Here is a 27680-nt window from a genome sequence, read left to right as displayed (position 1 = left end):
AAAAAGTCCTAGGAACCACACCAGAGGACAGGCCGTTACCAGTAAGACCAGTCTAAAACCAGTATGATTAAAAAGTCCTATAGGAACCACACCAGAGGACAGGCCGTTACCAGTAAGACCAGTCTAAAACCAGTATGATTAAAAAGTCCTAGGAACCACACCAGAGGACAGGCCGTTACCAGTAAGACCAGTCTAAATCCAGTATGATTAAAAAGTCCTATAGGAACCACACCAGAGGACAGGCCGTTACCAGTAAGACCAGTCTAAAACCAGTATGATTAAAAAGTCCTGGGAATCACACCAGAGGACAGGCCGTTACCAGTAAGACCAGTCTAAAACCAGTATGATTAAAAAGTCCTAGGAACCACACCAGAGGACAGGCCGTTACCAGTAAGACCAGTCTAAAACCAGTATATATGTATATGGAAAGATGGGCGGAGCCTTTGTGACGTCACCCGTAGGTTTCTGAGGAGCTGAATTGAAGCTCGGTGGGCGGTTCCTACCATCACCATCTTGGCAGGGGCATGCGTGTCGTCTCACCCGGAAAATACAAATATGGGCAAAGAGGTGGAGCTGAGAGGGGGGCTGTGAGCGTCGTGGTGGATGATTGACATCGAGCGAATTCCGAGCTTTCTGTAGCTAAGAGCTAACCGAGCTAACCCAGAGATAACAGGAGCTAACCAGCTAACGGAGGTAATCAGGCTAAAGCTAAGTCATGTTGTTAACCGGCTAAAAACTGCAGTTGTTCTACGTTCTTTTGACTTGAAGCGGGAGATCGGGTACCTGTCAATCAAAAGGACACGCCCCTAAATATGCCGAATTTAGAGATTAAATTACTTTTAAACGGACGAGTTAGAAAAAAAATCACTCCCCGCACAGTTGTCATGAAGGTAAACCAGACCTATTAAACCTAAAATGGATTTTTGTACCAGGCTGTAAACATGTTTATTTAGCTGTAAACGTGTTTATTTCTGCTGTAAACATGTTTATTCCTGCTGTAAACATGTTTATTCCTGCTGTAAACATGTTTATTCCTGCTGTGAAGTTGGTCTTCACTGTTAGGTTTCACCTGGACAGTTCCACCTGTAAGGTTCCGCCTGTAAGGTTCAGCCTGTAAGGTTCAGCCTGTAAGGTTCAGCCTGTAAGGTTCAGCCATGGAGTCTATGGGGATTCGCTCTGTTTTGCAGCCCCTAGTGGATGAAGGGGGAACTGCAGTTTTATGCACTTCCGCATAGGCTTCACTTTTAACCGCCGGAGGTTGCCGCTTGATGGAGACCAAACTATGGCTGGTTTGGGTTTTTATTGTGTCTTATGCAAGTATCCTGCAGAAATCCACTGCAACAATGGACGCAGTATGAACCCCAGACGAGGCAGAGGACCCTTAACGCCATCGCTATGGATTTACCCACAATGCAACGCTGCGCCACATGCAGGAAGGGACTTGTTTTGTAGTCCACTTCCTGTATTTGGTCCGCTTGAAACGGACTGAGACCTGCGTTTGTAGGCTGGCCGAGTCCGGTTCTTTGGTTCGAATCAAGATTTGTTTCACATTTCCCCAAACGAAGCGGCTCTCCAGGCAGACTCGGATTCAATCAGAAAGGCTGATGTGGACGTGTCCTGCTCACCTGTCCTCTCTGTCCTCCCTCACCTGTCTCACCAGCTCAGTGCTGTCTGGCCGCCTTTGTCCTCCTGGCCCTCTCTGATTGGTGGATCGTGGCCCTGCTCTATGCTGGTTGGTTGTGGCTGGACTGGGACACACCCACCCATGGAGGACGTAGGTCCCACTGGGTACGAAGCTGGACCGTCTGGGAGTACTTCAGGGACTACTTCCCACTGACGGTGAGACAGCTTTCTCAGTGGGACCGAGGGCAGCGATCGATCAGGTTTGACTATTAATTATTGGTCATTTTGTCTTCATTCAGCTCATCAAAACGGCCCATTTGGATCCAAAGAAGAACTACATCTTTGGGTTTCACCCACATGGTAGGACGCACCTGGTTACCTGGTTACCTGTCCATCTATTCACCTGTCCATCCATCACCTCTCCATCTGTTTACCTGTCCACCTGGTTACCTGTCCATCCATTCACCTGTCCATCTCTTTACCTGTCCATCTCTTTACCTGTCCATCTGTTTACCTGTCCATCTGTTTACCTGTCCATCTATTCACCTGTCCATTCATCACCCGTCCATCTCTTTACCTGTCCACCTGGTTACCTGTCCATCTATTCAACTATTCACCTGTTTACCTGTCCACCTAGTTACCTGTTCATCTATTCACCTGTCTCTCTCTATATGTCTGTCTCTACCTGCTCATTCAAACTTGTCAATCTATGTCTACTTGTACCAAGCTGCCTCTGTGTATCTACCTGTCTATCTACACCTGTCCATATTAACCTATCCACCTCTACCTGTCTATCTACACTTGTCCATATTAACCTATCCACCTTTACCTGTCTATCTATACCTGTCCATATTAACCCGTCCACCTCTACCTGTCTATCTACACCTGTCCATATTAACCTATCCACCTCTACCTGTCTATCTACACCTGTCCATATTAACCTATCCACCTCTACCTGTCTATCTACACCTGTCCATATTAACCCGTCCACCTCTACCTGTCTATCTACACCTGTCCATATTAACCTATCCACCTCTACCTGTCTATCTACACCTGTCCATATTAACCTATCCACCTTTACCTGTCTATCTATATCTGTCCATATTAACCCGTCCACCTCTACCTGTCTATCTACACCTGTCCATATTAACCCGTCCACCTCTACCTGTCCACATTCACCTGTCCACCTCTACCTGTCCATCTTCACCCGTCCACATTAACCTGTCCACCTTTACCTGTCCGTCCAGGTGTCCTGGTGGCGGGCGGCTTTGGGAACTTCTGCACTGAGTCCACAGGCTTTTCTCGTCTTTTTCCTGGTCTGAGGTCTCATCTGTTGATGCTGCCGTTCTGGTTTCGAGTTCCCTTCTTCAGAGACTACATCATGTGTGGAGGTACTCACCTGTCTACGTGAAGACCTGTAGGGTTCTCTTTGTTCTGACCCTGTCAATGGCGGTGTGGCCGTGGAAATAGCGCTCCGGCAGGTTTCTTCATCACTATGAACTTTGGTCTGGTTTATGTTGACAAAGACTGTATGACTGAGGTCCCTGCAGGGTTACTGAATCAGGGTTCGGATCTGGACTTTCTTTCCACAGTGGGTCGCAGGTCAAACAGAGGACGTAATACTCTGTCATGTGATTGGCTCTCTGAGTGGGCTGTGGGGTCACATGGGTTCATGGATTACAGTTACTGGAATGGATTTAGTCTCCTTTTTTCTCCTCAGAGTGACACTTCTGTGCTTCCTGTGTGTCACTATGTGATTGTGAAAGTGATGACACTGATAAATATAAAATAATAATAATAATAATAATAATAATAATAATAATAATAATAATAATAATAATAATAAAAAATGAAATATCAAAATTATTAATGATTATTTTTTTATTGTAAAAAATATTCAAACTATTAAAACATTTTTTAAATAAAAATTAGGAAATAACTCAAAGCTGCTTTAGAGTATAAAAGCATGAACAACAACAGGTGGTAACGCCAGGTGGCTTGCCGCTGTGAGGTAAGAGGGGGGTGGGGGGGTCTGTCGGGTCTTGGATGTCTGTGAGTATGTTCCGGAAGGTGGGGTGACAACGGAATAGGCCGTGGCCAGGTGATGTTGCAAGGTGCAGTGAATGATTTTAAGATGAAGGAAAGCTGTTTTTTGTGTTGGACGAAGATCCAATGAAGATTTGTGTTTAGGATCAACTGGGACGTTTTGACAGATGGGCGCTGGTGGAAACCTTATAGGTGAAACTGTCCAGGTGAAACTTTCCAGGTGAAACTGTCCAGGTGAAACTTTCCAGGTGAAACCGTCCAGATGAAACCTTACAGGTGGAATCGTCCAGGCGGAACCGTCCAGGCGGAACCTTACAGGTGGAACCGTCCAGGCGGAACCGTCCAGGCGGAACCGTCCAGGCGGAACCGTCCAGGTGGAACCTTACTGGTGAAACTGTCCAGGTGGAACCTTACTGGTGAAACTGTCCAGGTGGAACCTTACTGGTGAAACTGTCCAGGTGGAACCTTACTGGTGAAACTGGCCAGGTGGAACCGTCCAGGTGGAACCTTACTGGTGAAACTGGCCAGGTGGAACCGTCCAGGTGGAACCTTACTGGTGAAACCGTCCAGGTGGAACCTTACTGGTGGAACCGTCCAGGTGAAACCGTCCAGGTGGAACCGTCCAGGTGGAACCGTCCAGGTGGAACCGTCCAGGTGAAACTGTCCAGGTGGAACCTTACTGGTGAAACTGTCCAGGTGGAACCTTACTGGTGAAACTGTCCAGGTGGAACCTTACTGGTGAAACTGTCCAGGTGAAACCGTCTAGGTGGAACCGTCCAGGCGGAACCGTCCAGGTGAAACCGTCCAGGTGGAACCGTCCAGGCGAAACTGTCTAGGTAGAACCTTACAGTGAAACCGTCCAGGTGGAACCTTACTGGTGAAACTGGCCAGGTGGAACCGTCCAGGTGGAACCTTACTGGTGAAACTGGCCAGGTGGAACCGTCCAGGTGGAACCTTACTGGTGAAACCGTCCAGGTGGAACCTTACTGGTGGAACCGTCCAGGTGAAACCGTCCAGGTGGAACCGTCCAGGTGAAACCGTCCAGGTGGAACCGTCCAGGTGGAACCGTCCAGGCGGAACCGTCCAGGCGAAACTGTCTAGGTAGAACCTTACAGTGAAACCGTCCAGGTGGAACCTTACTGGTGAAACTGTCCAGGTGGAACCGTCCAGGTGGAACCGTCCAGGTGAAACCGTCCAGGTGAAACTGTCTAGGTAGAACCTTACAGTGAAACCGTCCAGGTGGAACCTTACTGGTGGAACCGTCCAGGTGGAACCGTCCAGGTGAAACCGTCCAGGTGAAACCGTCCAGGTGAAACTGTCTAGGTAGAACCTTACAGTGAAACCGTCCAGGTGGAACCTTACTGGTGAAACTGTCCAGGTGGAACCTTACAGGTGGAGCTGTCCAGGTGGAACCGTCCAGGTGGAATCGTCCAGGCGGAACCGTCCGGGCGAAACCGTCCAGATGGAACCTTCCAGGTGGAACCTTACTGGTGAAACTGTCCAGGTGGAACCTTACTGGTGAAACTGTCCAGGTGGAACCTTACAGGTGGAACCGTCCAGGTGGAACCGTCCAGGTGGAACCGTCCAGATGGAACCTTCCAGGTGGAGCCGTCCAGGTGGAGCTGTCCAGGTGGAACCGTCCAGGCGGAACCGTCCAGATGGAACCTTCCAGGTGGAGCTGTCCAGGTGGAGCTGTCCAGGTGGAACCGTCCAGATGGAACCTTCCAGGTGGAGCTGTCCAGGTGGAACCGTCCAGGTGGAACTGTCCAGGCGGAACCGTCCAGATGGAACCGTCCAGGTGGAACCGTCCAGGCGGAACCGTCCAGGCGGAACCTTACAGGCGGAACCGTCCAGGCGGAACCTTACAGGCGGAACCTTACAGGCTGAACCTTACAGGCTGAACCTTACAGGTGGAACCTTACAGGTGGAACTGTCCAGGTGAAACCTAACAGTGAAACCGTCCAGATGGAACCTTACAGGTGGAGCTGTCCAGGTGAAACCGTCCAGGTGGAACCGTCCAGGTGGAACCTTACTGGTGAAACCATCCAAGTGGAACCTTACTGGTGAAACCATCCAAGTGGAACCGTCCAGGTGGAACCTTACTGGTGAAACTGTCCAGGTGGAACCTTACTGGTGGAACTGTCCAGGTGGAACCTTACTGGTGGAACCGTCCAGGTGAAACCGTCCAGGTGGAACCTTACTGGTGAAACTGTCCAGGTGGAACCTTACTGGTGAAACTGTCCAGGTGGAACCTTACTGGTGAAACTGTCCAGGTGGAACCGTCCAGGTGAAACTGTCCAGGTGGAACCGTCCAGGTGAAACCGTCCAGGTGAAACCGTCCAGGTGGAACCGTCCAGGCGGAACCGTCCAGGCGGAACCGTCCAGGTGGAACCTTACTGGTGAAACTGTCCAGGTGGAACCTTACTGGTGAAACTGTCCAGGTGGAACCGTCCAGGTGAAACCGTCCAGGTGGAACCGTCCAGGCGGAACCGTCCAGGCGGAACCGTCCAGGCGGAACCGTCCAGGCGGAACCTTACAGGTGGAACCGTCCAGGCGGAACCTTACAGGCTGAACCTTACAGGCGGAACCTTACAGGCGGAACCTTACAGGTGGAACTGTCCAGGTGAAACCTAACAGTGAAACCGTCCAGATGGAACCTTACAGGTGGAGCTGTCCAGGTGAAACCGTCCAGGTGGAACCGTCCAGGTGGAACCTTACTGGTGAAACCATCCAAGTGGAACCTTACTGGTGAAACCATCCAAGTGGAACCGTCCAGGTGGAACCTTACTGGTGAAACTGTCCAGGTGGAACCTTACTGGTGGAACTGTCCAGGTGGAACCTTACTGGTGGAACCGTCCAGGTGAAACCGTCCAGGTGGAACCTTACTGGTGAAACTGTCCAGGTGGAACCTTACTGGTGAAACTGTCCAGGTGGAACCGTCCAGGTGAAACTGTCCAGGTGGAACCGTCCAGGTGAAACCGTCCAGGTGGAACCGTCCAGGTGAAACCGTCCAGGTGGAACCGTCCAGGTGAAACCGTCCAGGCGGAACCGTCCAGGCGGAACCGTCCAGGTGGAACCTTACTGGTGAAACTGTCCAGGTGGAACCTTACTGGTGGAACCGTCCAGGTGAAACCGTCCAGGCGGAACCGTCCAGATGGAAGTGTCCGGTGAAGGAAACAGTGATGAAGAAGTGGGATTTATTGAGTTCAGCTTGAGGAACTCATCCATCCAGAAGGAGGATGATGACAGTGATGATGAAGACCCGACCAACATGGATTCTTTTAGACTGATGCGATTATGATATCTGGCAGAAAAAAATTCTCATAAATGATGAATTCATGTTAAAAATATGTACGAAGAATAAAATAACTTCTTTATTGGTCCCTTAATGTTAGCAACAACAAATAAATCAGTTCCAGCAGAATATTTACTCTTTCACAGTATTTAGCACTTTAGTTTAACGTTACAGCAGGAAGCATGAAACCTCTGGCTAACAGCTGGACTGATGCGTTTAAGTACATTTAGACCAGACGTGTCTGCTGGATAGAAGCAACATGAGGAGGACTGTGATTCCCCTGTAATTGGAACACACCCTCCGGTCCCCCTTCTTAAAAAGGGGGACCACCAGCCCAGTCTGCCAGTCCAGCGGCACTGTCCCCGATGTCCACGCGATGCTGCAGAGGCGTGTCAGCCAGGACAGCCCCACAGCATCCAGAGCCTTAAGGAACTCCGGGCGGATCTCATCCACCCCCGGGGCCTTGCCATCCCAGGGGTGGATGAGGAGGTCTTCAAAGTATTCCTTTCGTCGACCCACAACGTCCCGAGTTGAGGTCAGCAGCTCCCCACCTCCACTGTAGTAATGATCATTATGATGATGGTTTTTATGATGAAGATGATGATGGTGAAGATGATGATGGTGATGGTGAAGATGATGATGGTGAAGATGATGAAGGTGATGGTGAAGATGATGATGGTGATGATGATGAAGATGATGAAGATGATGGTTATAATGGTGAAGATGATGATGGTGATGATTGTGAAGATGATGGTTATAATGGTGAAGATGATGATGGTGAAGATGATGAAGATGATGGTGAAGATGATGATGGTTATAATGGTGAAGATGATGATGGTGATGATTGTGAAGATGATGGTTATAATGGTGAAGATGATGATGGTTATAATGGTGAAGATGATGATGGTGATGATTGTGAAGATGATGATTATAATGGTGAAGATGATGATGGTGATGATTGTGAAGATGATGGTTATAATGGTGAAGATGATGATGGTGATGATTGTGAAGATGATGGTTATAATGGTGAAGATGATGATGGTGATGATTGTGAAGATGATGGTTATAATGGTGAAGATGATGATGGTGATGATTGTGAAGATGATGGTTATAATGGTAAAGATGATGATGGTGAAGATGATGATGATGATGGTAAAGATGATGATGGTGATGGTGAAGATGATGGTTATAATGGTAAAGATGATGATGGTGATGGTGAAGATGATGGTTATAATGGTAAAGATGATGATGGTGAAGATGATGGTTATAATGGTGAAGATGATGATGGTGATGATTGTGAAGATGATGGTTATAATGGTGAAGATGATGATGGTGATGGTGAAGATGATGGTTATAATGGTGAAGATGATGATGGTGATGGTGAAGATGATGGTTATAATGGTGAAGATGATGATGGTGATGGTGAAGATGATGGTTATAATGGTAAAGATGGTGATGGTGAAGATGATGGTTATAATGGTGAAGATGATGATGGTGATGGTGAAGATGATGGTTATAATGGTAAAGATGATGATGATGATGGTTATAATGGTGAAGATGATGATGGTGATGGTGAAGATGATGGTTATAATGGTGAAGATGATGATGGTGATGGTGAAGATGATGGTTATAATGGTGAAGATGATGATGGTGATGATTGTGAAGATGATGATGGTGAAGATGATGATGGTGATGATTGTGAAGATGATGGTTATAATGGTGAAGATGATGATGGTGATGGTGAAGATGATGGTTATAATGGTGAAGATGATGAAGATGATGGTTATAATGGTAAAGATGATGATGGTGAAGATGATGATGGTGATGATTGTGAAGATGATAGTTATAATGGTGAAGATGATGATGGTGAAGATGATGAAGATGATGGTTATAATGGTAAAGATGATGATGGTGATGATTGTGAAGATTATAGTTATAATGATGAAGATGATGATGGTGATGATGATGAAGAAGATGATGGTTATAATGGTGAAGATGATGATGGTGATGATTGTGAAGATGATAGTTATAATGATGAAGATGATGATGGTGATGATGATGAAGAAGATGATGGTTATAATGGTGAAGATGATGATGGTGATGATTGTGAAGATGATAGTTATAATGGTAAAGATGATGATGGTGATGGTGAAGATGGTGATGGTGATAATAATGATGGTGATGATAATAATGAAGATACCGGTGATGATGATGGTGAAGATCATAATGATGGTGAAGATGATGGTGATGATAATGATGAAGATAGCGATGGTCATGATGATGGTGAAGATGATGGTGATGAAACGACTCAGAGCATAGACATACACTACTCACAAAAAGTTAGGGATATTTGGCTTTCAGGTGAAATTTATGGAAAATGCAATATGTTGATGCTACAGTGATATAATATGATAAAAGTAAGACATTTAAGTAGAAGGATGCACTACTGATTTCCTCATCTCAAAAAATTCATTCAACACAAAAGGTAACAACAATGGTAGTTACACCACAACAAGAAATGTGAACGTCTCAATATCTGGTCATGTGTCCTTGAGCATCAATTACAGCTTGACAACGACGTCTCATGCTGTTCACAAGGCAACTTATTGCCTGCTGAGGCATGGCATCCCACTCTTCTTGAAGGGCAGCCCTCAGGTCATTGAGGTTCTGGGGTGCAGGGTCTCGAGCCTCTACACGACGGCTCAGCTGATCCCACAGGTTTTCAATGGGATTCAGGTCTGGAGAGAGTGCAGGCCATTCCATTTGAGGTACACCAGTCTCCAACAGCCGTTCCCTGATGATGCGGCCTCGATGAGCAGGAGCATTGTCGTCCATGAAGATGAAATTAGGCCTGTGCTGTTCATGTAGGGGCACAATCACTGGATTAATGATGTTATTCAGGTAGTATGGGCTTGTCACTGTACCATTCACAAAGTGTAGGGCAGTTCTGTACCAAGTGGACCCCCCTGCCCACACTGTAACACCGCCACCACCAAAAGCTGGCCTGGTGACAACAGTGGCTGATGCATAGCGCTCTCCCTGACGTCTCCAACATCGTTGCCGGCCATCATTGCTGCTCAGTGTGAATCGACTTTCATCAGAGAACAGCACTGAGGCCCACTGGTTCCTCGTCCAGCGTAAATGCTCCCTGGCCCATGCAAGACGATGATGCCTTTGCCTGGTGGTGTGGTCAGGTACCCGTGCAGGTCGTCTAGCACGCAGACCACGCTGATGGAAACGGTTTGGAATGGTCTGACGTGACACTTGGGTGCCTCTCACCTCTCTTAAACGTGCCTGGAGTTGAGAGGCATTCATCATCCGGTTTCTCAGGGCAGTGTTCACAATGTAGCGGTCATCAGCACGGGATGTGGCCAAAGGACGTCCACTTCTAGGCCTTTCTGTGACTCTTCCAGTCTCTCCATATCTCTGTTGCAACCTGCTGATGACACTCTGTGACACTCCAAGCTCAGTGGCCACTTCTGTCTGAGAACGTCCTGTTTGAAGCATGGCAATGGCAAGGGACTGTTGTTCCATTGTTAGGTGTCGTCTTGGTCTCATGATGTCAAAATGTGAACAGCATGATGAGGACAACTGTTTAAACACCAGCTCTAATTGAACCAGGACATTTATTGGTCAATTCAAGGATCACACACCTGCCGTGATTTTTGCCGTTAAGCTCCTTGTTAGAGAACAGCAACTTGTGCAAAATTTATTGAAACATTTAACAGTTGGACATGTGCATTTAAAAGCTTAGAGAAGATCACATTAAGTTCACCTGTACAGGTTTGAATGCATTTTAGGCTTGTTGTGAAATTTCACCCAAAAGCTGAATATCCCTAACTTTTTGGGAATAGTGTAATTTATAAATAGACCCCTCATTGAGTGCTGGAGAGTGAACCAGCATCGCCGCCATATTGGATGTGTCTCTGCCATATTGGATGGGTGTCTGCTTTCGAGTCTTGCTGCAGAGTCAACGTAGTTTCCCCACATAACTGTTTTCTGTGGAACAACGCGTATATATTACACACAAACAAAACACTTTTCTACATAACTGGTTTATGTCACAAGGATGAGCCGTTCATATAAGTAAAGCCTTTATTGACGATGGAGCAGCCAACAATACAGCACGGAGTCGCTTGAACATTAGTCTGCGTTTCTCGCAACGTACGCCCCCCCCCCCCCCCCCCCCCCCCCCCCAGCTCCAGCTCGACCTCCAGATCATGGAGCTCCTCCAAAGCTGGTCTATAAACAAGGATGACCACTCAGACATTTCCTTGACACCTCCCCTGTTTCAGAACTTGCTTGCTACTAATTTAAGACACTGATGAACTTGAGCGGTGCTCTTTCATGTCAACTTTTACAAACATTTAAACATTTTCATACTAACTAATTAATAACTGTCCCTTTAATCTATAACAACGTTAACTTCAGAGGGAGCAACACAACTTAGATTTAGCTTCTCTGTGGGCCTGGTTATTATCAGCCCCTCTGTCTAGGCTGATGCGATGAGCCCAGACTTTGTTCACAGTCATCGGCTGGGTTCGGGTCAGACTCTGATCTTGTGCTGTCGGGTTGAGCCAAGTCTTCAGGAAGTGCTTGCAGATGTCGACGGTTTCTCCTCTTTTCACCCCAGGCCGGAGAGTGGACCACAAACGAACGTTGGCAGGCACTCCCCTGCTGAACAAGCGATGGATTAGTTCATTTCTTTTCTGAGTCCAGTTTAATGAGGACCCTCCTGTAGGACGGGTAAGTCGCGAGCCCCATGTTTCCGGTTGAAAAAAAAGGCCTGCTGCTCCTTCTCCTCAGCGTCTCTCCTTTTGATGAGTGACAGGTCAGGCCATTTAGGGCTTAGGTTAGAGTTCAAGGTTGGCAGTGTAGTGTGGATTTTCCTGCCTATCAAAAGTTCAGCTGGACTCACGCCGGTTGAGGTGGTGGGTGTGGCCCAGAAACTCATGAGAGCCAACAAAGGATCCTCTTGATGCAGGATTCTTTTTGCTGTCTGAACAGCTCTCTCAGCGTGTCCATTCCCAGATGCATGGTGGTTAAATGTGATGTGATGTGGTTAAAGTCATACTCTTGACTAAATCTCTTGAAGGTTTCACCTGCAAATTGTGGTCCATTATCTGAGAAGACAGCATCAGGGATTCCGTATCTGGCAAAGGTGGCCTTCAGTTTGTTCTGCCGTTGTGGTCAGTAGTTCCAGTATCTCCAGGTAGCAGGAGTAATAATCTGAGACCACCAGGTAGGTTTTCCCTTTGTGTTCACACAGGTCTGTTCCGACCCTCTGCCAGGGCCTGTCAGGAAGAGGGGTCGGATTGAGAGGTTCCTTTCTCTGTGCTCTCTTGTTTTCACAGCAGAACTCACACCGCTCCAGACTTTGCTTCAGATCTGCTGATAGACCTGGCCACCACACGGATGTTTGTGCCCTCTCCCTGCATTTGGAGAGGCCTTGGTGCCCCTCATGGATTCTCATTGATAGGGGTATTACAATACGGTTTCCCCGCGTAACGAGCCCATCGCATTCTGAGAGATCACATATGTAACGGTAGTAAGCTCCCAGTAAGGGGCTGATTGTTCTTATGTGGTCTGGCCATCCCTCTTATCATTTTTACTACTGTTTGCAAGAGTGGCCCTCTTAATCTCGTCCAGCTTCCGCCTGGATGCTGGGATGTTGCTTATGATGGAGTTCACATAGCAGCAAACGTCTGCTTCAGTGTTGCTGTTCGCGACACTGGCAGCGGGACTCCGTGACAGTGTGTCAGCCACCACCAGTGTTTTCCCTGGAGCGTATTCTGCCACTGCATTGAATCTCATGAGCCTGAGAAGCAATCTTTGACACCTGATTGGTACTGTGTCCAGGTCTTTGGAGTTGATTAGGGGGACCAAAGGTTTGTGGTCGGTAATTAACCTGAAACTGTCCATGCCACTCAGATACTTGCCAATGATACGGGAACAAGAAGCTCAGGAAAAAGGGGGAAGGATGCAACAGGGAACCGGTTTTTGATTTAACCAGGCTGGAGACGAGCAGAGAATTCCTGGCCTTGTTGCTTCGATACAGAGGAGCACCGGTGGAAGGAATCGGTGATCAGGAGGATGCCTTCAGAGTCCGCTGGGAAAAAGTATCCACAGACGAAAACCATGACAGATGATGGTCATAATGATGGTGATGATGATGATGATAAAAAATTGTGGTGAAGATGAAAAAAGTGATGAAGATGAGTAAGATGATAGTGACGAAGAGGCTTAAATTTGACCAAGAGGTGAGCCAGTTATCTTGGTTATTCGTATCATCTTCTCCTTCAGTAGTTCCTTGAGTGGCGCCTCCTCTGGTGGGGAGTGGAACACTGTATTTAAAGGTCCCGGGAGTTTCAATCGGACCTAACGCCCCAACTGAACCGAGTCCCCAGTCAGACCCAGTCTGGTGGACTGTCCTAATGCACCCTGAGGCTCACATGTGGAACCTTGTTCTGGTTCTGGACAGTGACGGGAACTGCAGAAAGTGCACCTGTTTGCAGGTTGGGCTCGTAGAAACCACCGGACCAGTCAGGCTCAGTTCTGACAGAACTTTGATGATTAATGGACTCAGTAAATAATACAAGATGATGTTTGGATCTCATGATGTCTCATTTGTTTGACAGGTCTGGTGTCCAGCTGTAAGTCCAGTCTGTCCCACCTGGTCAGTCGCCCTGAGGGAGGAAACGTGGCGGTGGTGGCAGTGGGCGGAGCTCCAGAGGCTCTGGACGCTCGACCTGGAGCTTTAACACTGCAGGTATGAGCAGGTGTGGAGCTCCAGGTTGTGCTCAGCGTTGAAGAGAAGGTTTTCTCCCAGGAAGCAGCGGTGTCCACCTTCCTAATCAGGACCTGTTTATTTTCCAGGTGCAAGGCAGGAAAGGCTTCATCAAACTGGCTCTGAAACACGGGTAGGTGGAGCTTATGAGACAGGTGAAGCTGCTTACTGGTTTCCCTTCATGATCATGCATGTGTGTGTGTGTGTGTGTGTGTGTGTGTGTGTTCAGGGCTCAGCTGGTTCCGGTCTTTTCTTTTGGGGAGAACGAGCTGTTTGACCAGATGGAGAACCCAGCCGGCTCTCTGCTAAGGAGACTGCAGGTCAGAGGTCATTACTGTGCTGATGTCACGGCCGTTTGGCTCACAAATCCAGAGTTAAAGACGTGACTGTCCAAAAGTCCTGGGACAGCGAGCCCAGCTCCTTTTCTTTACTGTAGACTACAACACTTGAAAATACACAACGGCCGAACCTTTCAGCTTTTCTTTCCAGGTGTTTACATCTGGCTCTGATGCACGACTCAGGAGATCATGCTGTTTTTAGGTGATCTACGTGTTGGAACGGAGAGATAAAACAAGTTCAAACTGGTTATCTGGCAGTGATTATTTAGTGTGTAAGGACTGGAACCTGTGGCGCATCCACATCACCACATTTCTGCATTCTTCTTCTGAGGTGCTTTTCCAGGCTTTCACCACAACCTCTTTAGTTGTTTTTGCTTCGGGGGGCTTCAGTCTCTTCTCCAGCAGGTAAAATGCTGGTCTGAAGCTGGAGATGGACCTGTCTCTAACCAGCTACAGACCTGTCTCTAACCAGCTACAGACCTGTCTCTAACCAGTTACTGATCTGTCTCTAACCAGCTATAGACCTGTCTCTAACCAGTTACTGATCTGTCTCTAACCAGCTACAGATCAGTCTCTAACCAGTTACTGATCTGTCTCTAACCAGCTACAGATCAGTCTCTAACCAGTTACTGATCTGTCTCTAACCAGCTACAGATCTGTCTCTAACCAGCTACAGACCTGTCTCTAACCAGTTACTGATCTGTCTCTAACCAGCTACAGATCAGTCTCTAACCAGTTACTGATCTGTCTCTAACCAGTTACTGATCTGTCTCTAACCAGTTACTGATCTGTCTCTAACCAGCTACAGATCTGTCTCTAACCAGTTACTGATCTGTCTCTAACCAGTTACTGATCTGTCTCTAACCAGTTACTGATCTGTCTCTAACCAGCTACAGATCAGTCTCTAACCAGTTACTGATCTGTCTCTAACCAGTTACTGATCTGTCTCTAACCAGTTACTGATCTGTCTCTAACCAGCTACAGATCAGTCTCTAACCAGTTACTGATCTGTCTCTAACCAGTTACTGATCTGTCTCTAACCAGCTACAGATCAGTCTCTAACCAGTTACTGATCTGTCTCTAACCAGCTACAGATCAGTCTCTAACCAGTTACTGATCTGTCTCTAACCAGTTACTGATCTGTCTCTAACCAGTTACTGATCTGTCTCTAACCAGCTACAGATCAGTCTCTAACCAGTTACTGATCTGTCTCTAACCAGCTACTGATCTGTCTCTAACCAGCTACAGATCAGTCTCTAACCAGTTACTGATCTGTCTCTAACCAGATACAGACCTGTCTCTAACCAGCTACAGATCAGTCTCTAACCAGCTACAGACCTGTCTCTAACCAGTTACTGATCTGTCTCTAACCAGCTACAGATCAGTCTCTAACCAGTTACTGATCAGTCTCTAACCAGTTACTGATCTGTCTCTAACCAGCTACAGACCTGTCTCTAACCAGCTACAGATCTGTCTCTAACCAGCTACAGACCTGTCTCTAACCAGTTACTGATCTGTCTCTAACCAGTTACTGATCTGTCTCTAACCAGCTACAGATCAGTCTCTAACCAGTTACTGATCTGTCTCTAACCAGCTACAGATCAGTCTCTAACCAGTTACTGATCTGTCTCTAACCAGCTACAGATCAGTCTCTAACCAGTTACTGATCTGTCTCTAACCAGCTACAGATCAGTCTCTAACCAGTTACTGATCTGTCTCTAACCAGTTACTGATCTGTCTCTAACCAGCTACAGATCAGTCTCTAACCAGCTACAGACCTGTCTCTAACCAGTTACTGATCTGTCTCTAACCAGCTACAGATCAGTCTCTAACCAGTTACTGATCTGTCTCTAACCAGTTACTGATCTGTCTCTAACCAACTACAGATCAGTCTCTAACCAGCTACAGATCAGTCTCTAACCAGCTACTGATCTGTCTCTAACCAGCTACAGATCAGTCTCTAACCAGCTACAGACCTGTCTCTAACCAGCTACACATCAGTCTCTAACCAGTTACTGATCTGTCTCTAACCAGCTACTGATCTGTCTCTGACCAGCTACAGATCAGTCTCTAACCAGTTACTGATCTGTCTCTAACCAGCTACTGATCTGTCTCTGACCAGCTACAGATCAGTCTCTAACCAGCTACTGATCTGTCTCTGACCAGCTACAGATCTGTCTCTAACCAGCTACAGATCAGTCTCTAACCAGTTACTGATCTGTCTCTAACCAGTTACTGATCTGTCTCTAACCAGCTACAGATCTGTCTCTAACCAGCTACAGATCAGTCTCTAACCAGCTACTGATCTGTCTCTGACCAGCTACAGACCTGTCTCTAACCAGCTACAGATCAGTCTCTAACCAGTTACTGATCTGTCTCTAACCAGCTACTGATCAGTCTCTAACCAGCTACAGATCAGTCTCTAACCAGTTACTGATCTGTCTCTAACCAGCTACAGACCTGTCTCTAACCAGCTAGAGACCTGTCTCTAACTAGTTACTGATCTGTCTCTAACCAGCTACAGACCTGTCTCTAACCAGCTACTGATCTGTCTCTGACCAGCTACAGACCTGTCTCTAACCAGTTACTGATCTGTCTCTAACCAGCTACAGATCTGTCTCTAACCAGCTACAGATCTGTCTCTAACCAGTTACTGATCTGTCTCTAACCAGCTACAGACCTGTCTCTAACCAGCTACAGATCAGTCTCTAACCAGTTACTGATCTGTCTCTAACCAGCTACAGATCAGTCTCTAACCAGTTACTGATCTGTCTCTAACCAGCTACAAATCAGTCTCTAACCAGTTACTGATCTGTCTCTAATCAGCTACAGATCAGTCTCTAACCAGTTACAGATCTGTCTCTAACCAGCTACAGACCAGTCTCTAACTAGTTACTGATCTGTCTCTAACCAGTTACAGATCTGTCTCTAACCAGCTACAGACCTGTCTCTAACCAGTTACAGATCTGTCTCTAACCAGCTACTGATCTGTCTCTAACCAGTTACTGATCTGTCTCTAACCAGCTACAGATCAGTCTCTAACCAGTTACTGATCTGTCTCTAACCAGTTACTGATCTGTCTCTAACCAGTTACAGACCTGTCTCTGACCAGCTACAGACCTGTCTCTAACCAGTTACAGATCTGTCTCTAACCAGTTACAGATCTGTCTCTAACCAGCTACTGATCAGTCTCTAACCAGTTACTGATCTGTCTCTAACCAGCTACAGATCAGTCTCTAACCAGCTACTGATCTGTCTCTAACCAGCTACAGATCAGTCTCTAACCAGCTACTGATCTGTCTCTAACCAGCTACAGATCAGTCTCTAACCAGTTACTGATCTGTCTCTAACCAGCTACTGATCTGTCTCTAACCAGTTACTGATCTGTCTCTAACCAGCTACAGACCTGTCTCTAACCAGCTACAGACCTGTCTCTAACCAGTTACTGATCAGTCTCTAACCAGTTACTGATCTGTCTCTAACCAGCTACAGATCAGTCTCTAACCAGTTACTGATCAGTCTCTAACCAGTTACTGATCTGTCTCTAACCAGCTACAGACCTGTCTCTAACCAGCTACAGATCTGTCTCTAACCAGCTACAGACCTGTCTCTAACCAGTTACTGATCTGTCTCTAACCAGTTACTGATCTGTCTCTAACCAGCTACAGATCAGTCTCTAACCAGTTACTGATCTGTCTCTAACCAGCTACAGATCAGTCTCTAACCAGTTACTGATCTGTCTCTAACCAGCTACAGATCAGTCTCTAACCAGTTACTGATCTGTCTCTAACCAGCTACAGATCAGTCTCTAACCAGTTACTGATCTGTCTCTAACCAGTTACTGATCTGTCTCTAACCAGCTACAGATCAGTCTCTAACCAGTTACTGATCTGTCTCTAACCAGCTACAGATCAGTCTCTAACCAGCTACAGACCTGTCTCTAACCAGTTACTGATCTGTCTCTAACCAGTTACTGATCTGTCTCTAACCAACTACAGATCAGTCTCTAACCAGCTACAGATCAGTCTCTAACCAGCTACTGATCTGTCTCTAACCAGCTACAGATCAGTCTCTAACCAGCTACAGACCTGTCTCTAACCAGCTACACATCAGTCTCTAACCAGTTACTGATCTGTCTCTAACCAGTTACTGATCTGTCTCTAACCAGCTACTGATCTGTCTCTAACCAGCTACAGATCAGTCTCTAACCAGCTACTGATCTGTCTCTGACCAGCTACAGATCTGTCTCTAACCAGCTACAGATCAGTCTCTAACCAGTTACTGATCTGTCTCTAACCAGTTACTGATCTGTCTCTAACCAGCTACAGATCAGTCTCTAACCAGCTACTGATCTGTCTCTGACCAGCTACAGACCTGTCTCTAACCAGCTACAGATCAGTCTCTAACCAGTTACTGATCTGTCTCTAACCAGCTACTGATCAGTCTCTAACCAGCTACAGATCAGTCTCTAACCAGTTACTGATCTGTCTCTAACCAGCTACAGACCTGTCTCTAACCAGCTAGAGACCTGTCTCTAACCAGTTACTGATCTGTCTCTAACCAGCTACAGACCTGTCTCTAACCAGCTACTGATCTGTCTCTGACCAGCTACAGACCTGTCTCTAACCAGTTACTGATCTGTCTCTAACCAGCTACAAATCTGTCTCTAACCAGCTACAGATCTGTCTCTAACCAGTTACTGATCTGTCTCTAACCAGCTACAGACCTGTCTCTAACCAGCTACAGATCAGTCTCTAACCAGTTACTGATCTGTCTCTAACCAGCTACAGATCAGTCTCTAACCAGTTACTGATCTGTCTCTAACCAGCTACAAATCAGTCTCTAACCAGTTACTGATCTGTCTCTAATCAGCTACAGATCAGTCTCTAACCAGTTACAGATCTGTCTCTAACCAGCTACAGACCAGTCTCTAACTAGTTACTGATCTGTCTCTAACCAGTTACAGATCTGTCTCTAACCAGCTACAGACCTGTCTCTAACCAGTTACAGATCTGTCTCTAACCAGCTACTGATCTGTCTCTAACCAGTTACTGATCTGTCTCTAACCAGCTACAGATCAGTCTCTAACCAGTTACTGATCTGTCTCTAACCAGCTACTGATCTGTCTCTAACCAGCTACAGATCAGTCTCTAACCAGCTACAGACCTGTCTCTAACCAGCTACAGATCAGTCTCTAACCAGTTACAGACCTGTCTCTGACCAGCTACAGACCTGTCTCTAACCAGTTACAGATCTGTCTCTAACCAGTTACAGATCTGTCTCTAACCAGCTACTGATCAGTCTCTAACCAGTTACTGATCTGTCTCTAACCAGCTACAGATCAGTCTCTAACCAGCTACTGATCTGTCTCTAACCAGCTACAGATCAGTCTCTAACCAGCTACTGATCTGTCTCTAACCAGCTACAGATCAGTCTCTAACCAGTTACTGATCTGTCTCTAACCAGCTACTGATCTGTCTCTAACCAGTTACTGATCTGTCTCTAACCAGCTACAGACCTGTCTCTAACCAGCTACAGACTTCTCTAATCAGGACTCTGGTTTGGACTCTGGACTGGATTCTGGACTGGACTCTGGACTGGACTCTGGACTGGATTCTGGACTGGACTCTGGACTCTGGACTCTATTCTGGTTTGGACTCTGGACTGGATTCTGGACTGGATTTTTGACTCCATTCTGGTTTGTACTCTGGACTGGACTGTGGACTGGACTCTGGACTGGATTCTGGACTGGACTCTGGACTCTATTCTGGTTTGGACTCTGGACTGGACTCTTGACTGGACTCTGGACTGGACTCTGGACTGGATTCTGGACTGGAATCTTTACTTGATTCTGGGCTGGATTCTGGACTGGACTCTGAACTGGACTCTGAACTGGACTCTGGACTCTATTCTGGACTGGATTCTGGACTGGATTCTGGACTGGACTATGGACTGGATTCTGGACTGGATTCTGGACTGGACTCTTGACTGGACTCTGGACTGGACTCTGGACTGGACTCTGGACTCTATTCTGGTTTGGACTCTGGACTGGACTCTGGACTGGATTCTGGACTGGACTCTGGACTCTATTCTTGTTTGGACTCTGGACTGGACTCTTGACTGGACTCTGAATTGGACTCTGGACTGGATTATGGACTGGACTCTGGACTCTATTCTGGTTTGGACTCTGGACTTGACTCTTGACTGGATTCTGGATTGGACTCTGGACTCTATTCTGGTTTGGACTCTGGACTGGACTCTGGACTGGATTCTGGACTGGATTCTGGACTGGACTCTGGACTGGATTCTGGACTGGACTCTGGACTGGACTCTGGACTGGAATCTGGCATGGATTCTGGACTGGACTCTGGACTGGATTCTGAACTGGCTTCTGGACTGGACTCTTGACTGGACTCTGGATTGGACTCTGGACTGAACTCTGGACTGAATTCTGGACTGGACTCTGGACTGGATTCTGGACTGGACTCTGGACTCTATTCTGGTTTGGACTCTGGACTGGATTCTGGACTGGATTTTTGACTCCATTCTGGTTTGTACTCTGGACTGGACTGTGGAATGGACTCTGGACTGGATTCTGGACTGGACTCTGGACTCTATTCTGGTTTGGACTCTGGACTGGATTCTTGACTGGATTCTGGACTGGACTCTGGACTGGACTCTTTACTTGATTCTGGACTGGATTCTGGACTGGACTCTGGACTGGACTCTGGACTTGACTCTGAACTGGACTCTGAACTGGACTCTGGACTCTATTCTGGTTTGGACTCTGGACTGGACTCTGGACTGGACTCTGGACTCTACTCTTGTTTGGATTCTGGACTGGACTCTTGACTGGACTCTGAATTGGACTCTGGACTGGATTATGGACTGGACTCTGGACTCTATTCTGGTTTGGACTTTGGACTTGACTCTGGACTGGATTCTGGACTGGATTCTTGACTGGACTCTTGACTGGACTCTGGACTGGATTCTGGACTGGACTCTGGACTCTATTCTGGTTTGGACTCTGGACTGGACTATGGACTGGATTCTGAACTGGATTCTGGACTCTACTCTTGTTTGGATTCTGGACTGGACTCTTGACTGGACTCTGAATTGGACTCTGGACTGGATTATGGACTGGACTCTGGACTCTATTCTGGTTTGGACTCTGGACTGGACTCTGGACTGGATTCTGGACTGGATTCTTGACTGGACTCTGGACTGGACTCTGGACTGGATTCTTGACTGGACTCTGGACTTGACTCTGGATTGGACTCTGGACTGGATTCTGGACTGGACTCTGGCATGGATTCTGGACTGGACTCTTTAATTGATTCTGGACTGGACTCTTGACTGGATTCTGGACTGGACTATGGACTGGACTCTGGACTCTATTCTGGTTTGGACTCTGGACTGGACTCTGGACTGGACTTTTGACTGGATTCTGGGCTGGATTCTGGACTGGACTCTGGACTGGACTCTGCATTGGATTCTGGACTGGAGTCTTTACTTGATTCTGGACTGGACTCTGGACTGGATTCCGGACAGAACTCTGGACTGGACTCTGGACTGGACTGTGGACTGGACTATGGACTGGATTCTGGACTGGACTCTGGACAGGAGTTTGGACTGGACTCTGGACTGGATTCCGGACTGGACTCTGAACTGGACTGTGGACTGGACTATGGACTGGATTCTGGACTGGACTGTGGACTAGACTATGGACTGGACTGTGGACTGGATTCTGGACTGGACTCTGGACTCTATTCTGGTTTGGACTCTGGACTGGACTCTGGACTGGATTCTGGACTGGATTCAGGACTGGACTGTGGACTGGATTCTGGACTGGATTCTGGACTGGATTCTGGACTGGACTCTGAACTGGACTCTGGACTGGACTCTGGTTTGGATTCTGGACTGGATTCTTGAGTGGACTCTGGACTGGACTGGACACTGGACTCTATTCTGGTTTGGACTCTGGACTGGATTCTGGACTGGACTCTGGACTGGACTGTGGACTGGACTATGGACTGGATTCTGGACTGGACTCTGGACTCTATTCTGGTTTGGACTCTGGACTGGATTCTGGTTTGGATTCTGGACTCTATTCTGGTTTGGACTCTGGACTGGATTCTGGTTTGGATTCTGGACTCTATTCTGGTTTGGACTCTGGACTGGACTCTGGACTGGATTCTGGACTGGATTCAGGACTGGACTGTGGACTGGATTCTGGACTGGATTCTGAACTGGACTCTGAACTGGACTCTGGACTCTACTCTGGTTTGGATTCTGGACTGGATTCTTGAGTGGACTCTGGACTGGACTGGACACTGGACTCTATTCTGGTTTGGACTCTGGACAGGACTGTTGACTGGATTCTGGTCTGGATGTGGACTGGATTCTGGACTGGACTCTGGACTGGATTCTGGACTGGACTCTGGACTCTATTCTGGTTTGGACTCTGGACTGGACTCTGGACTGGATTCTGGACTGGACTCTGGACTCTATTCTGGTTTGGACTCTGGACTGGACTGTTGACTGGATTCTGGCCTGGATGTGGACTGGATTCTGGACTGGATTCTGGACTGGACTCTGGACTGGATTCTGGACTGGACTCTGGACTCTATTCGGGTTTGGACTCTGGACTGGACTCTGAATTGGACTCTGGACTGGATTATGGACTGGATTCTGGACTCTATTCTGGTTTGGACTCTGGAGTGGACTCTGGACTGGATTCTGGACTGGATTCTTGACTGGACTCTGGACTGGACTCTGGACTGGACTCTGGACTTGACTCTGGATTGGACTCTGGACTGGACTCTGGACTGGACTCTGGACTGGATTCTGGACTGGACTCTTTAATTGATTCTGGACTGGACTCTTGACTGGATTCTGGACTGGACTCTGGACTCTATTCTGGTTTGGACTCTGGAATGGACTGTGGACTGGATTCTGGACTGGACTCTGGACTCTATTCTGGTTTGGACTCTGGACTGGACTCTGGACTGGACTTTTGACTGGATTCTGGGCTGGATTCTGGACTGGACTCTGGACTGGACTCTGCATTGGATTCTGGACTGGAGTCTTTACTTGATTCTGGACTGGACTCTGGACTGGATTCCGGACAGAACTCTGGACTGGACTCTGGACTGGACTGTGGACTGGACTATGGACTGGATTCTGGACTAGACTCTGGACTGGATTCTGGACTAGACTCTGGACAGGAGTTTGGACTGGACTCTGGACTGGACTCTGGACTGGACAATGGACTGGACTGTGGACTGGACTATGGACTCGACTCTGGACTGGACTCTGGACTGGACTGTGGACTAGACTATGGACTGGACTGTGGACTGGATTCTGGACTGGACTCTGGACTCTATTCTGGTTTGGACTCTGGACTGGATTCTGGTTTGGATTCTGGACTCTATTCTGGTTTGGACTCTGGACTGGACTCTGGACTGGATTCTGGACTGGATTCAGGACTGGACTGTGGACTGGATTCTGGACTGGATTCTGGACTGGATTCTGAATTGGACTCTGAACTGGACTCTGGACTCTACTCTGGTTTGGATTCTGGACTGGATTCTTGAGTGGACTCTGGACTGGACTGGACACTGGACTCTATTCTGGTTTGGACTCTGGACTGGATTCTGGACTGGATTCTGGACTGGACTCTGGACTGGACTCTGGACTGGACTGTGGACTGGACTGTGGACTGGACTCTGGACTGGATTCTGGACTGGACTCTGGACTCTATTCTGGTTTGGACTCTGGACTGGATTCTGGTTTGGATTCTGGACTCTATTCTGGTTTGGACTCTGGACTGGACTCTGGACTGGATTCTGGACTGGATTCAGGACTGGACTGTGGACTGGATTCTGGACTGGACTGTGGACTGGATTCTGGACTGGATTCTGAACTGGACTCTGAACTGGACTCTGGACTGGATTCTGGCCTGGATGTGGACTGGATTCTGGACTGGATTCTGGTTTGGACTCTGGACTGGACTCTGGACTGGATTCTGGACTGGACTCTGGACTCTATTCTGGTTTGGACTCTGGACTGGACTGTTGACTGGATTCTGGCCTGGATGTGGACTGGATTCTGGACTGGATTCTGGACTGGACTCTGGACTCTATTCTGGTTTGGACTCTGGACTGGACTCTGGACTGGATTCTGGACTGGACTCTGGACTCTATTCTGGTTTGGACTCTGGACTGGACTCTGGACTGGACTGTTGACTGGATTCTGGGCTGGACTCTGGCATGGATTCTGGACTGGATTCTTTACTGGACTCTGGACTGGATTCCGGACTGGACTCTGGACTGGAGTCTTTACTTGATTCTGGACTCTATTCTGGTTTGGACTCTGGACTGGACTGTTGACTGGATTCTGGCCTGGATGTGGACTGGATTCTGGACTGGATTCTGGACTGGACTCTGGACTGGATTCTGGACTGGACTCTATTCGGGTTTGGACTCTGGACTGGACTCTGAATTGGACTCTGGACTGGATTATGGACTGGATTCTGGACTCTATTCTGGTTTGGACTCTGGACTGGACTCTGGACTGGATTCTGGACTGGATTCTTGACTGGACTCTGGACTGGACTCTGGACTGGACTCTGGACTGGACTCTGGCATGGACTCTGGCATGGACTCTGGCATGGATTCTGGACTGGACTCTTTAATTGATTCTGGACTGGACTCTTGACTGGATTCTGGACTGGACTCTGGACTCTATTCTGGTTTGGACTCTGGAATGGACTGTGGACTGGATTCTGGACTGGACTCTGGACTGGACTCTGCACTCTATTCTGGTTTGGACTCTGGACTGGACTCTGGACTGGACTTTTGACTGGATTCTGGGCTGGATTCTGGACTGGACTCTGGACTGGACTCTGCATTGGATTCTGGACTGGAGTCTTTACTTGATTCTGGACTGGACTCTGGACTGGATTCCGGACAGAACTCTGGACTGGACTCTGGACTGGACTCTGGACTGGATTCTGGACTGGACTCTGGACAGGAGTTTGGACTGGACTCTGGACTGGACTCTGGACTGGACTGTGGACTGGACTATGGACTCGACTCTGGACTGGACTCTGGACTGGACTGTGGACTAGACTATGGACTGGACTGTGGACTGGATTCTGGACTGGACTCTGGACTCTATTCTGGTTTGGACTCTGGACTGGATTCTGGTTTGGATTCTGGACTCTATTCTGGTTTGGACTCTGGACTGGACTCTGGACTGGATTCTGGACTGGATTCAGGACTGGATTCTGGACTGGATTCTGGTTTGGACTCTGGACTGGACTCTGGACTGGATTCTGGACTGGACTCTGGACTCTATTCTGGTTTGGACTCTGGACTGGACTGTTGACTGGATTCTGGCCTGGATGTGGACTGGATTCTGGACTGGATTCTGGACTGGACTCTGGACTCTATTCTGGTTTGGACTCTGGACTGGACTCTGGACTGGATTCTGGACTGGACTCTGGACTCTATTCTGGTTTGGACTCTGGACTGGACTCTGGACTGGACTGTTGACTGGATTCTGGGCTGGACTCTGGCATGGATTCTGGACTGGATTCTTTACTGGACTCTGGACTGGATTACGGACTGGACTCTGGACTGGACTCTGGACTGGAGTCTTTACTTGATTCTGGACTGGACTGTGGACTGGACTCTGGACTGGATTCCGGACTGGACTCTGGACTGGATTCTGGACTGGATTCTGGACTGGACTCTGGACTGGACTCTATTCTGGATTCTGGACTGGATTCTGGACTGGACTCTGGACTGGATTCTGGTTTGGATTCTGGACTCTATTCTGGTTTGGACTCTGGACTGGATTCTGGTTTGGATTCTGGACTCTATTCTGGTTTGGACTCTTGACTGGACTCTGGACTGGACTCTGGACTGGATTCTGGACTGGACTGTGGACTGGATTCTGGACTGGATTCTGAACTGGACTCTGAACTGGACTCTGGACTCTACTCTGGTTTGGATTCTGGACTGGATTCTTGAGTGGACTCTGGACTGGACTGGACACTGGACTCTATTCTGGTTTGGACTCTGGACTGGACTCTGGACTGGATTCTGGCCTGGATGTGGACTGGATTCTGGACTGGATTCTGGTTTGGACTCTGGACTGGACTCTGGACTGGATTCTGGACTGGACTCTGGACTCTATTCTGGTTTGGACTCTGGACTGGACTCTGGACTGGATGCTGGACTGGACTCTGGACTCTATTCTGGTTTGGACTCTGGACTGGACTCTGGACTGGACTGTTGACTGGATTCTGGGCTGGACTCTGGCATGGATTCTGGACTGGATTCTTTACTGGACTCTGGACTGGATTCCGGACTGGACTCTGGACTGGACTCTGGACTGGAGTCTTTACTTGATTCTGGACTGGACTGTGGACTGGACTGTGGACTGGATTCCGGACTGGACTCTGGACTGGATTCTGGACTGGATTCTGGACTGGACTCTGGACTGGACTCTGGACTGGATTCTATTCTGGATTCTGGACTGGATTCTGGACTGGACTCTGGACTGGATTCTGGTTTGGATTCTGGACTCTATTCTGGTTTGGACTCTGGACTGGATTCTGGTTTGGATTCTGGACTCTATTCTGGTTTGGACTCTTGACTGGACTCTGGACTGGACTCTGGACTGGATTCTGGACTGGACTGTGGACTGGATTCTGGACTGGATTCTGAACTGGACTCTGAACTGGACTCTGGACTCTACTCTGGTTTGGATTCTGGACTGGACTCTGGACTGGATTCTGGCCTTGATGTGGACTGGATTCTGGACTGGACTGTTGACTGGATTCTGGACTGGACTCTGGACTCTATTCTGGTTTGGACTCTGGACTGGACTTTGGACTGGATTCTGGACTGGACTCTGGACTCTATTCTGGTTTGGACTCTGGACTGGACTCTGGACTGGACTGTTGACTGGATTCTGGGCTGGACTCTGGACTGGACAATGGACTGGACTCTGGCATGGATTCTGGACTGGAGTCTTTACTTGATTCCTGACTGGACTCTGGCATGGATTCTGGACTGGAGTCTTTACTTGATTCTGGACTGGACTGTGGACTGGACTCTGGACTGGATTCTGGACTGGACTCTGGACTGGATTCTGGACTGGATTCTGGACTGGACTGGATTCTGGACTGGACTGTGGACTGGACTCTGGACTGGACTCTGGACTGGATTCTGGACTGGATTCAGGACTGGACTGTGGACTGGATTCTGGACTGGATTCTGAACTGGACTCTGAACTGGACTCTGGACTCTACTCTGGTTTGGATTCTGGACTGGATTCTTGAGTGGACTCTGGACTGGACTGGACACTGGACTCTATTCTGGTTTGGACTCTGGACTGGACTCTGGACTGGACTCTGGACTGGACTGTGGACTGGATTCTGGACTGGACTCTGGACTCTGTTCTGGTTTGGACTCTGGACTGGATTCTGGTTTGGATTCTGGACTCTATTCTGGTTTGGACTCTGGACTGGACTCTGGACTGGATTCTGGACTGGATTCAGGACTGGACTGTGGACTGG

The 27680-nt window shown here is 48.0% G+C and overlaps 1 protein-coding gene across 1 annotated transcript in view; it reads left to right on the top strand.

The window, feature by feature from the left end:
• Positions 1-27680, top strand: part of mogat3a (monoacylglycerol O-acyltransferase 3a) — a 59764-nt gene that overhangs the window by 12051 nt on the left and 20033 nt on the right. Inside the window, exons 2-7 of the mRNA XM_079258086.1 lie at positions 1661-1839; positions 1923-1983; positions 2871-3014; positions 13603-13733; positions 13841-13884; positions 13981-14071. Coding sequence (XP_079114212.1) covers positions 1661-1839; positions 1923-1983; positions 2871-3014; positions 13603-13733; positions 13841-13884; positions 13981-14071 — 650 coding nt within the window. The remainder of the gene's footprint in view (positions 1-1660; positions 1840-1922; positions 1984-2870; positions 3015-13602; positions 13734-13840; positions 13885-13980; positions 14072-27680) is intronic.

The sequence above is a fragment of the Telmatherina bonti genome, assembly GCF_933228915.1.
Source record: "Telmatherina bonti genome assembly, chromosome: 18".
NCBI lineage: Eukaryota > Metazoa > Chordata > Actinopteri > Atheriniformes > Telmatherinidae > Telmatherina > Telmatherina bonti.
Note: the sequence above shows the minus strand (reverse complement) of the source record. Positions and strands in the feature narration are given on the sequence as shown.